The 12,001-nt window shown below is 43.8% G+C and overlaps 2 protein-coding genes across 3 annotated transcripts in view; one reads left to right on the forward strand and one right to left on the reverse strand.

Moving 5' to 3' along the window:
• ZNF277 (zinc finger protein 277) overlaps positions 1 to 4,248 on the reverse strand; it is a 39,677-nt gene extending 35,429 nt beyond the window's left edge. The window contains exon 1 of the mRNA XM_084206250.1: positions 4,188 to 4,248. Coding sequence (XP_084062376.1) covers positions 4,188 to 4,230 — 43 coding nt within the window. The 5' untranslated portion in view covers positions 4,231 to 4,248. The remainder of the gene's footprint in view (positions 1 to 4,187) is intronic.
• A 232-nt stretch (positions 4,249 to 4,480) lies between these two features.
• The window catches only part of DOCK4 (dedicator of cytokinesis 4), a 223,333-nt gene continuing 215,812 nt past the window's right edge, over positions 4,481 to 12,001 (forward strand). For both annotated transcript variants that reach the window (XM_084206500.1, XM_084206501.1), the window contains exon 1: positions 4,481 to 4,632. In XM_084206500.1, coding sequence (XP_084062626.1) covers positions 4,596 to 4,632 — 37 coding nt within the window. In that variant the 5' untranslated portion in view covers positions 4,481 to 4,595. The remainder of the gene's footprint in view (positions 4,633 to 12,001) is intronic.

Consider the following 12,001-nt stretch of genomic DNA (forward strand, 5'->3'; position numbering starts at 1 on the left):
CATGGGCACTTCAGATCTCTGTTACCAACCAATACAATCCATCACTTATTTTATTAAGCCATTATGACCTGTTTAATAAAATATTTAGTTTCACTTGTATATTCTTCCATTGTCAGTTATTTAAGAAACGTGATGTGAATGCTAAAGCCTCTAAAATATTACTGCAAGTTACATGATGGGATTCTGCCTTTTCAATTTTCAAACGGAAAAGCACATAAAAGGTGATTTTACAACAATAATTTAGTAATTTCCAGTCCTCCAAAAGATCCGCTTCCTTATCAGGTAAATGTTTAAAATGACTTTGAGATTGGATTTTTTAAAATGAAAAATCACAAAAAAGGCTCTTTAAACATTTTAAAATAATACTGCTTTAGGAGATCCATTCTGGTCATCATATTAAAATAAATTGTGTTGCACTTCCAGAATTAATTAGTGAACCTGTACTCCAGGTGTAATTGCTAATTGTTCAGTTCACAATGATTAATCTGCATCCTTTACAGAGTTTATAATGCCTACTAGTAAAAGGACTCTTCACTCTCTGTCCAAAATTTGTAGTATGATGGAAGCCTCAGGTCTTGAAATCCTCTACTACACACGAAGATTTAACCTGATCACCAGTGGTATTCTGGATGCTTGAAAGTGCCCTGTGGGAAAACAACTGAGGATGCAGCAACCCCATTGGTGATCATTTGGAACAGGTGGGGGTTTTTAAAGAAGGGTACTGAGAGGACATCAATCTCTAAACCCATGAAACTGGAAGGGGCAGCTCCACGTGGGCTGCCCATCAGGCTAAGATCTGAGATCTCTCAAGAATGAGGAGATGAGCAGAGGCAGCTGTGTGCTCGGGGCAATGGCTGCTCTGTCACCTTGCTGGAGTTCTCACCCATGGACACAAGCAGCCAGCAGCTCCCCATTCACCACCATGCACTCTGTGGATATTTTAGTGAGGAAAGAAGTAAAGCACTCAGTCTGATCTGAATAGGACTGGTAGTGTAAGGAAGCAGGGGCTGGGAAGGCATCTAGTCCACCAGTTATTTGGTTAAGGACTATTCAGTATAAAAAAAACAACAAACAACAAGGAAAATGGCAGTTTGCACACAAATGTTAATGAGCAGGTGAAAACAGAGACAGTAAGCTGTGTCTGCCCAATATGGGAACTAATGGCATTAAAGGAACCACTCACACATACTTGAACGGCTCAAGATGAGTTTTGTCACTGACAGGAAAGGGGAAATGTGTGACTATCATATGCACTCTGGTATTTTTGAGGGTGTGTGTGGATGGGATTAGAAGGTGATAGTGGAATTTTGTATACTTTATGAAATGGATTTAAACAGACTTAAGAATTCACACTGATACACAAAGTGGCCTGTGAACATGGGAGTGCTTGCGAATCTACCGAGGAATGCATCCATTAAACTGCATGGAGAATCTTTTGGGTCTGAGAGTACATGGGACTGCTGCCTTTCAGTGACCAGGAAAGAGAAAACCCTGCATTCCAGAGCCCACTGTGTTGAGCAGCTCTAATAGCATCCCTAACACAACTCAAGAGTCGAGCAAAAGAAGTAATGGCTGTACTTTCAGGAACGAACCAGCTTCCAGCTTTCACTGGAGTATTCTCTAGGAAGAACAAAAAAAAAAAAGTAGACCTGTGCAAGACCAGTCAAGCTTTTGTTTTCCAGAGTAAACTGAATATTCTTAAAAATGGGATATGACAGAGAGACATGGAAGGAATCAGACATGTTGTGCTTGGACATGGTGCACCCCAGCAGCATGTGTTCAAAAGCACTTGAGCACAAGAAGACTTTGAGTAGGAAACTGTAACTGTCAGACTACTGATGTAACAATGAAAGACACACTTCCAGATAAAATACTCATTTTAAAATCCTTTGACGGATGCTGCAAGAAGTGTTGATAGGCAGACTGAACAAACTGTACTGTGGACAGTGATATATTTATTAAAAGCCACTTGGTGAAGGCTGCTGGAAGAAACTAACTAGAAAGCAACACTATCCTGGATTAGAATATAAAACCCCAGGCTTTCCTGTAAATAGAATCAGCAAACCAGGAAATAGCATATTATTTAATTTTCCTATATGCTGCCTTCAAGTAAGTGGCACACCTCAGGTGCACATGCAAGTACAAGATGTTGCTAGAGAAAATAGTTTTGTAGAAGTTAAACCTTTGAATGAATAAGGATTTTGTTCAGAGGCAGAGAAATAATAAATATTAGGGTGGGGTATTTATTTGCCCATAGACAATGTGACTTATACTCTTAAGATTTCTTGACCCTATGTAATTGTGTTGCAAAGAAATAATTTTGAAAAGGCTGCTTGAGCTATTGGACATTCTTGCCTTTGTCCAAGGGAAGATTGTTAATGCTGAAGTCAGTCATGGTTAACATGAGAGACAGCAGTTACAAAGCTGGGGCAAAATTTTATGACTCCCAGCCAGCATGCTGGCAGACCTGTCTTATGGGGAGATAAAGCACATGAAAATCTATAGGCTGACATAAAAGTTAATTTAGCCTGACATCTATTATTTTGATTCTCAACAGTGATTTTTTACATATTTCATTACCTAGAGACTCCAAATGATCTGCCAGGGGATGCAAAGTGAGTCTGGGAGCAAATACAGAAAAAGTCTACTAGTCATTTCAACGAGTGTTTGTGCTCAGTAAAAGGAAAACAGCATGGGCCTCTGAATTTCCATTTTCCTCACAAAAATTCCTTTTTTCCTTTGAACTGGTGCCAGTGTCTTTATAAGAGTTATCTGAAAAAAACCTCAGGGTAACCTCATCATCTCTAGTAGTCCACAGACCAATGTATAGACAGAAGAGTTGCACAGACTCAGGCACATGTTCTTTCCAATAGTTAGAACAGCACAGCTTTGCCTCCGGGTGCAATTACACCAGTGTGGAAATGCTCTAAAAGGGTCTGGCTTTTCATGTATGAGGTTCATGCCAACATACTGAAACCCAGAAATAAGGCAAGAGTACTGCTCTAACTACTAGCTTAAATTGGTCTTACTTTCATGAATAGAATAAGGGCACATACTAGACAAACAACACAAATGTCACTTTAAAGACTACTCACTAGTAGTGAACCCAAACACAGAATAAAAGTGCTCTAACTGTAGGTTTGAAACTGCCTGCTTGTACATAACTTCCTTTCATTGTGTCCTTCACACTATTAATGACTTGACAGTAGAAGTTAAAAGTCAACCTGAGCCAAAAGCTACTCTCTTCTCTTAAATGTGAAAACATTAAACTATTTTTTCATTTGGATCAAACCAAAGAAACCCATAAAATCTCTAGATACCACTTCAGAATACTGATTTCACTAGAGAACACTTTTCTAAAACCAGACATACTCATTTTAGAGAACACTTGTACTTGGTAAGGCCTGCAGAGCAGCATCATTATCACTGCTTTTCTCCCTTTTTTCGGTCTGTGCCTTTCCACAGGACCAGAAGACATAACCCAGGCTGTTGCTCCTGTCTCAAAACACGCAGGCACTGATCTTAGCAGGATCAGTGTAGCCTGAGGATTTCTTGCAGTTTATCGACACTGAGCTCTAGCTAAGCTCGTTCCACGAGGATGCAGACGTACGCACCTCTCGACAAGGATACAAACCCTGCTGTTCTTGCCGCTTAAGGCACCTGGCTTATCCCTGCAGTAATTCCCCACGGACCATTTGAGCTCCTCGCTGTGCACCGCCTGCTTTGCGCTATCTCTGTCTATGTGTGCGTTGACAAACAGATTTATGTGAGGAGCCAAAATGCTCCCCGGACCATCAGCCCCACGTCCCACCGCTCCGGCGCACTGCCGCCATCAACTCCCTCTCCAACCGGACTGCCTGTTGGAAACTCTGTCCCCACAGTTCCGTGTGCCAAACGTGGAAGGAAGGACTGGCATCAGTAGGACCGGAACGACTCACGTCCCTGTAACCAGCGGGAGGAAGGTACGCGGCTGTCCGCGGCTCTCCGCGGAACCCCGCTCCGACGGACGACAAGCGAGCCCCACGGCGCCGGGCCCCGGCGCTCCCGGCTGCCGCACACGTGTCCGCCGCTCCCCATCCCAGGGATGGCTGCGCCAGCCCCGTCCCACCGTCCAAGCCGGGATCGCGGAACGGAGGGGAGCGGGGGAGCGCAACGTGAGACCCCCACGCCTCCCGCAGCGCACTCACCTCCCCGCGCCGCCGGTCCCGCAGCCCCGCGGGACGCGGCCATGCCGCCGCCGCCGCTCCGCCCGCCCGGCGAGGGCCGGCCCCCGGGAGCCGCGCTCCGCCCCGCTCCGCCCCGGCGGGGAGCGCGGGGCCAGACGGGGCTCGTAGTCTCTCCCGCGGTCGCGGGCGACGAGGGGCGCGGCCGCATCGAGGCACTACGTTCCCCGGCGTGCAGCGGGACGGGGAATATAAGTGGCTGGCGGCGAGCGCGCTTCAGTCGGTCCGCCCGCCCGAACAATGCCTTCGCCGCTGGGGCCGGGCAGCCGCGGCTGAGCGCGGCGGGAGCCCCGGGCAGCGGACGCGCTTGCCGGCCACCGCCGCTCCCGGCGGAGGGGCTGGCGGGGGAACGGGCGCTCGCACGCCGCGAGCATGTGGATACCCACGGAGCACGAGAAGTACGGCGTGGGTGAGTGAAAGAGAAGGCGAGCGGGGCAGCGCGGGGGCGAGGAGCGGCGCTGCCGGCGGGGAGCGCATCCCGGGCAGAGCGGGCTCGCCCCGCGGGGCGCTGCTGCCGCTTCCCGCTGGAGCGAAGGCAGCGCCCTGCGCGTGTGAGCGCTGCCGTGGGAGCCGAGGTCCCGTCAGGGCACGGGGGTGCGGCCCCTTCCCCGGGGGCGCAACAAAGGGCGGCCGATGCCCAAGCTGCGGCTCCGGCTTCTCCCGCTCCTGCCAGGGGATGGGGCAGGGGCCGGTCCCCAGTCTCCCAGGCGGACGCTCGGTTCTCCCCGCCGGCGCTGGGTGATAAGGCTGGCGTTTCACGGGGAACAAAGCAGCCTAAAAACATCGCTGGGAGCGGCGACCCGGTGGGAGACGGTGTCCGCCGGCGGCCCGGCGAGGAGCGGCGACGGGGCCGCGGGCATTGTTCGCGCGTCGGGGGTTTTGTCGCTGCTTCGCTGGATGCCAGACAAAGTGTCGCTTGTAGGAGCCGCGCTGCCTCGCCTGTTTGCTCCCCCCTGCCCGGCGCAGGGCTCTGAAGCCCGCGGGTTTGACTTGTGGAGTGATTGGAGAGACTCGCAGTGATTTTATTTTTCTTGGCACCGCCTACGCCAACACCCGGTGAGCGCCGGCCGCTCGTCCCGGACAATAGCCCCCTCTGACACGGGTGTAGCTGAACTGTTGTACAGACCTGCCGGCGTAGTAGGCAGCTCTCCGTGTGTTTACGTCGCATTTGAACGCGGAGTTGTTCATTTTGGAGAAAAGCGGGAGGAGCGCCGAGCCCTCCTTTGTGTGTGTGTGTGTGTATAGCAGCGCTGTGACGAGCCGAGAGCGCGGGGCCGCTCCGTCCCATCTGGAGTTGAGCCCAGATGTTGTCGTCTTCCGAATGCTAAATGACACAGATCATCGACGGGATTTTTTTTTCTTGACTTCTCTATTTGTCAGGTCACAGCTGGGTTGCAAGATATTGATTAATCCTGCCACCCGCCTTTCTTTACAAGGATGGGCAAGAGGCTTAAGAATCACTCTGGGACTCCCTGGAATGGCATGCTGGATATTAGCAGTCAAGTATTTCAAGCTGCAGCCCTCCTCTCCGTCGATTTGTTGTTTATTTTTATTTTTGATCCTAGTGTGCTATTTCACAACTGAAAGCATTCTTGTCCCCCCCTCCCCCCGCCTCCCATACATGAGCTAAAAATCACTATCTTTCTTTTACTGAAGAAAAGCAGATTAAACTGTTCCCTTTATTTGACTAACTATGCCATCGTTGCTAAACAATTAGGAGATATCCCTTAAGTAAGCTTTTCTACGTTTAGTAACCCTTTTCAGGTACTTAGAGGTGAATAGCTCTTCAGCTCTGCCTTGCCTACCAGAGCTGGTGTCACTGAAATCTTACTCCTGCTAAAGAGATACAGTTGCCATTTCCCAATAGAGAGCTTCCTTGGATCAACCAGAAAATGTGATCCACTACAAAGATTGTCTTTATTTGTGCAAATATAATATAGTCACCCAAACGATGTGTATTCTTATTTAAATTCATTTCCTGGTTTTCTGTGATTTGGCTTCCAAAGGCTATTCAATACAGTAACAAAAAGCCACTGTTCAAATTGGCTTCTCAGCCCCCCTAGGATGGGAATGATATAATAGTTCAATATGACTATTGCAAAATGTTGAAACACTAACCTAAAGAAATTTAATTTTTCTCTTGGACTGCTTTTTATGCTATGTGCTCACTCACCTGCATGATGAGTGCTGTCTGCAAAATCTTCACACCCAATTACCCTGTAAGCTATTGTACTACATAGCCGTGGAGGGGAGGCAGGAGAAAGGCTTGCATCTTGCTGTTTAATTGTTTAAACTTTAAATGAAGTGAACCTCATAAATCAAACTTGCATTTTGTTTAACCTTTATGTGAAGTGAACCTCATAAATCAAACTTTGCATTTTGCACCATAGACCAACTTATGGGTTTTCTTTTTTTTTACTGTTAGGATTATTACACTTCCAAACAGCTATTAATACTTGTATGTTTATCTGCTCTGGAAAAATGGGTGCGTTAGGAATCCCCTTGGAGAATCCCGATTAGTTGTACCAAGCATATGCATCCTTTATGCAAAGAGCTCAGCACTTGTATCAACATCAGACCTCATCTGCATTTTCAGTCTGAAATCTGCAGCACATGCTGTGTGCTGCACATTTCCACTGTGATGCCAAAATGGATGAATAACCAGACAACAGCCACCTGGTTGCACTGAAGGGTTGCTGGTGACCAGGTGGCTGTTGCTCACTTGCACAGCCTGACTGATCCCTCCCTTGGAGGGGTAGGAAACACAAGTCACAGTCTTCTCTTCTATAAATTGTTTAACTTCTGCCTGCTAGCTATTGATAATATCTGGTTGATTTTTTTTTCACTGAGCATGTTGCTTAACTCAGAGTTTATTTACTAATAGGCAGACACACTGCTTGTTCATTTCATGGTAGACATTCATGCTGCTATGAGGAAAACCCTACTGCTCTTTTATGTGCCACCTTTTGTACTACAGTTGTGTTTTTCTTTCCAAGGCTACAGATTTTGTCAGTTATGTTGTATTATCCCTCAGGATGCTAAAAGTGAAACAGGAATATTTTTTCAATATTGAGAACTTGCTTTGTCTGGGTTTTGATATCTGTATTTTCAGAACAGAAGGTTAAGCTTGTGTATTTCGCTTTGAAATTGCGTATGTTTTGAATCACACCTTCAGCTGTGGTGGCATTGTGTGAAGGATCATGTGGTCAGTTCTGTGGAGTATTTAGCACAAAGTATGCTATGAAAGGCTAGGAGAGGCTGTTAATAATGTTTAAATGTGGTAGATGTCAATGGAGTTGACTTGCATAAATACCGTATGCTGATCTATGTGAATTCAGAACCCAAGAGAATCACAGATTCATTTAGGTTGGAAAAGACCTCCAATATCATAGAGTCCAACCAATGGCCAATATTGCTTAGCACAACAATCAAATGCTTTGTTAAAATGAATCATTTAAGACTGCCTAGCTTTGGATGCTCTGCAGGCAGCAAAGCATTAGGTGTAGCTTTCAAAAGTGACTCTTACTGGTTGGTGTGTACTGGAAAATTTTAGCTGTAATAAATAAATCATGGAACTAAATAATTACCTAGTAGCTGCTGTTTGGAGTAAAGATAGAAGTTCTGTTTCATCCTCTATATTCAGGATATCTGTTTTTCTTTTTGTCTCACCAGATCTGCATATTGCCATATCATCTGATTTCTTTGATTTACCTGAATCTGTGAGGGTGCAGTTATGTTTTCTGCAAAGTAGGCAATTTACCCTTTTCACTGAGCATAAAGTTTCTCAGCATTCCTCTGGAAGGCATTTTTTTAGATTAGGGTGGAAAGATTAATTAAGGAGAATAATTAAAAACAGTTTCTGAATGTATCATCTAATTTATAAGCAGGATGGTATTCCAGATGCTGAAGTCATTCTGTACAGCAAAATATACCAGTTTAACTCTGCCAATCTGAAATAGTGATTGATATTTTTAGTGTGGTTAAGCCATAAATGTGTCTTTCTGAGGGGGGCTGTGAAGTTTGGGCATCTCCTAGCTTATAGATAGAGAAGTGTAAGGTTCAAATGGCTTTGTGCTTTAAGACGAGGTTCAAAGGAGGAAAAAGACAGAGGCCTATTAGTTGAACACAGGAGCAGTATTGACTTGCACATAGACAAAAGCCACATCAATTGGCTTGTGTCCTGTTCTGAGTTGCAGCCAAACTAGTCTTGCTAGCAGTCCTATTGAAAGATAGCAAAGATATCCTTATCTCCATGCTGCAATCCCCTTTTTGACTGCAACTAACTTTACTGTAAATGAACTTGGTTTGTTTAGCTGACAGTAGCTCTGTCAATAGCATGGTATAATGTGTTTTGTTAAACATAAACACTTCGTGTTGTTGAAGAGGCACACAGGAAAAGCAAATGAAGTCTTCAATCAAGCCTTGTTTCCTCCATTCCTCTCCATTAATTGTGCCTCACATTTCTATGTGGAATTCACTTTGTATTTTTGTCTTAGACTAACATACTCACTGGAAACGAACTATCCAAAACTTCTGTCAAGTTGTCTAAATAATTATTGAGAGTTGAGGCAGGGCAAATTATAATGGATTTGTGGGTTCATTTAACTAAGTGGTGATAGAAGGGTGATTTTTGCTTTCTAGTTACAGCTTGTAACTGTTTGTATGTCTGGTCACTGAAAGCAAGTGGAGGTGAGGTACCATGGGGCTCTAAGAATGAGGATACCAGTGCTCCCTTTGCCTCACTGGGACAGTGGGAGTCCATTATGAAATATTCCCCCAGTTCCAGCTACCTGAGATCACAAAGACCCACACATTTTCTATAGGAACATTTTTGATACATGACACATTTGTCATGGAGGCTTTTATATCAATTTAGTATGTCAGTCAAATAAAGGTGGTATTTTTTTCTAGTCTTATATAAGCAGTAACTTTCAATGTCTTTAAAAAATGGAATTATCTCAACTTGCAGATTTGGACAAAAAAACCGCTGGCTGTGTTCTGTTGGAGTACAGAACATGAAGCTGAGATTCTTAAGTAATTTTTGGTCATAAGAATAGTCTTAGACTAAACAAATAAGATGGTGAAATAAGGCTAAATCAAGGTTTTAAAACTGATTTTAAAAAGCTGCCTCCAAAAATCTGTAGACTTCCTTATGGGTTTGCAATGTTTTGAACGTCTTCACTATTTCCTAAGGACAGCTCAGAGCTGGCTGGCTTGTTAATGTGTTATGTAGTGCCCTTCAGAGACCCAGTTTTTTCCTATTCTCTACATATCTGGAGCTCCTGAGGAAAATTTCTGGTGGTTATTTCATGGTTAGCTGTATACTGATGTCACTCTTTCTTCCTCTTTCGCTGTATTGAGGGTTTTTTACCACCATTATCACTGTTGGACTTGTGAGGCTACTAGCTGGGCTGGATTTATCCCAAATGTCATGGAACAATGGCGAATTAAAGGATGGTGAGAATGTGTTTTCCCTGTGGAAAAGGAGATTTTAGGTGTTTTGTTTTTTTTATCTAACGTAGGCTAATGTAATCTGTGATTGTTCCTGCACGCTCAGGCAGCATGAGATGGAGTCACTAACTTCTCTGTCAAGGAAGCTATAATTGGTTACTGGACTCCTACCATGCAGATCTCAGCAGCTTTTTGCAAGTGTGTCTGCCATTGACTCATCTCTCTGCTTCCCTAACCCCAGAAAGGAAACTTCAGAATGAAATTGGGTTTTGTGTTTGCAGCCTGTACAATGTTTTCTATGGTGTTCCATAGTTCCCAGCTCATTTCTGAGTGCAATTCACTCTGTAGGTTTTGTTCTATAAAGTTCTCTGTAATTTGAGTTTTGGGATTGGGGAGAATCCTGAGGAGAGCATTTGACTGCTTGGATCATTTGTGACGCCTGAATGTATTCAGCAATTGAGACAAGGCACTTTGAGCAGACAGTTTGCACCCTTGGGAAATGTTACTTCATTTCTTTGGTTTTTAAAGTCTCTGTGTCGTGGGGGTTCTTTCTTTTTTTTTAAACTTTTGTTTTGCTTTTCTTCATTCTCTTGCTATCTGTTTGTGAGGAGCTGGGCAGAATGACTTTGAGGTGACCACCATTCACTTGCCAGTGATTTGGAAGCTAGGTGACTAACCTGGTGGGAAATATCTCTTTTTTATTTATTTGTCACATGCATTTAATTTGTCTTAAATGTTTCTAGCATTATGTAATGCAGAGGATTGCTTTTTAATTTGTTTTTTCCTGAAGGTGATAAATAGAACTATAGAAAAATATTTAGGAAGAGTTTTGAGAGATTTAATCTTTACTGCTTTCTCAAGGCCAGGTCAACTCTAGCTGTCACTTCTGGAGCATATTTGCCAATATGCTTTTTAAAATGCTGATAGCAGAGCATCCATAACTTCTGCAGTCAGTGCTTAGCAATCTCAGTGCCTAGTAAGTGTTTAGCACTGGATTAGTTTTCCTCTTGAAATGTATCATTGTGTATATATGAAGACTCGCCAGGACCTTTCCTTATGTCAAGTAGCTCCAGTCATTTCATTCTGTCTTGTAAATGATATGTTCATATCTATGACCAATTGATCCATGTTCAAACCTGGGCAGGGAAACTTTATCAGCTAAAGCACGAGCATCTGAGTGTGTGCTTTAGGGATGAGTCTTGTCTGCTTGTCGTTGCTGGTGTGCCATTTGTTCCTGTCGCAGCGCTGACTCGCGTTCAGTCGGGAGCTGCTAATCAATCCCTCAGATCCTGCTCCGGAATACGCTCGTCTAGACAGCCCTCCTTCCATCCTGTATTTGTCAGCTGATGATTTCTGCTTCTGTGTCTTTACTGAATGGCACTTCTCTTTGATGCTATTTATTCCATTTGTCAGCCACACCGACTCCCAGATTTCCCTTCTCTCGCATGCCTGTTGGAAGCACCCTGTTTGACAGATTTGAGAGATGAAATTTGGGAACTGTAGTCACTAGCAGAAGCAGATCTTTTTATGAGAAGCAGTCATGATAAGCAACCAAAGATGCTTGGATGCCACAATGATTTGCCATTAGTTTGCTTTTGTATGTTTAAAGGAATGTGTTTTTCAGATCTCTACAATGACAAGAGAACAAAGTCAGCTGCTTGCAGTTTGTGTTCATAATGTGTTTTTCTGATTACTCAGAATTTATGTTCCCAGTTATATAGTTTAAAGATGATAACTTGTCAACTTTGCATTTTTTGGGCACCTGAAATGTTTTGTTTAAAAATAATGCTGATCTAACTTCCAGATGCTTATGGGTGAATAGGAGAGCTGCAAACAGTGTAGCTGTGAAAGTCACCTGTGCTATAGGGACAAAGAAACAAGCTTGGATTTTGCAATCTGTCATGCATTGTGCTTGGTCTTTTTTGTTGTTTTGAGTAAAGAAAGTAGGATAAAAATTAGTTTTGCAGTATTAAAAAATCAAAAGTTTTACTGTAGCAAAAGACCCCTTGCGGATACTGATTGCACCTTTCATCTTTCTCCAGTTCAGGAACCAAGTCAACTTATTTTTTTGGATTCACATGCAATTATTTATCTACTTTAATAGTAACTATTGAAATTACTTCAACTGAAAGTGAGTAAGGCATGTTTACTCAGTACAAAGAATTTTGTTTTCTTGATAGTTTTTGTGTAGAAAACCATACTAGTAGATGAGGTAATAAAACTGAAAATGGAGTTGTTAATTACCAAGACTCACTTAAGGTGTTTGAGGAATAAATTTATTTCAGTTCTGCTTTTTGTGTTACTGGATGTCAAGTGTGTGTTTTTGT

The sequence above is a fragment of the Fringilla coelebs genome, assembly GCF_963513975.1.
Source record: "Fringilla coelebs genome assembly, chromosome: 5".
NCBI classification, from domain to species: Eukaryota; Metazoa; Chordata; class Aves; order Passeriformes; family Fringillidae; genus Fringilla; species Fringilla coelebs.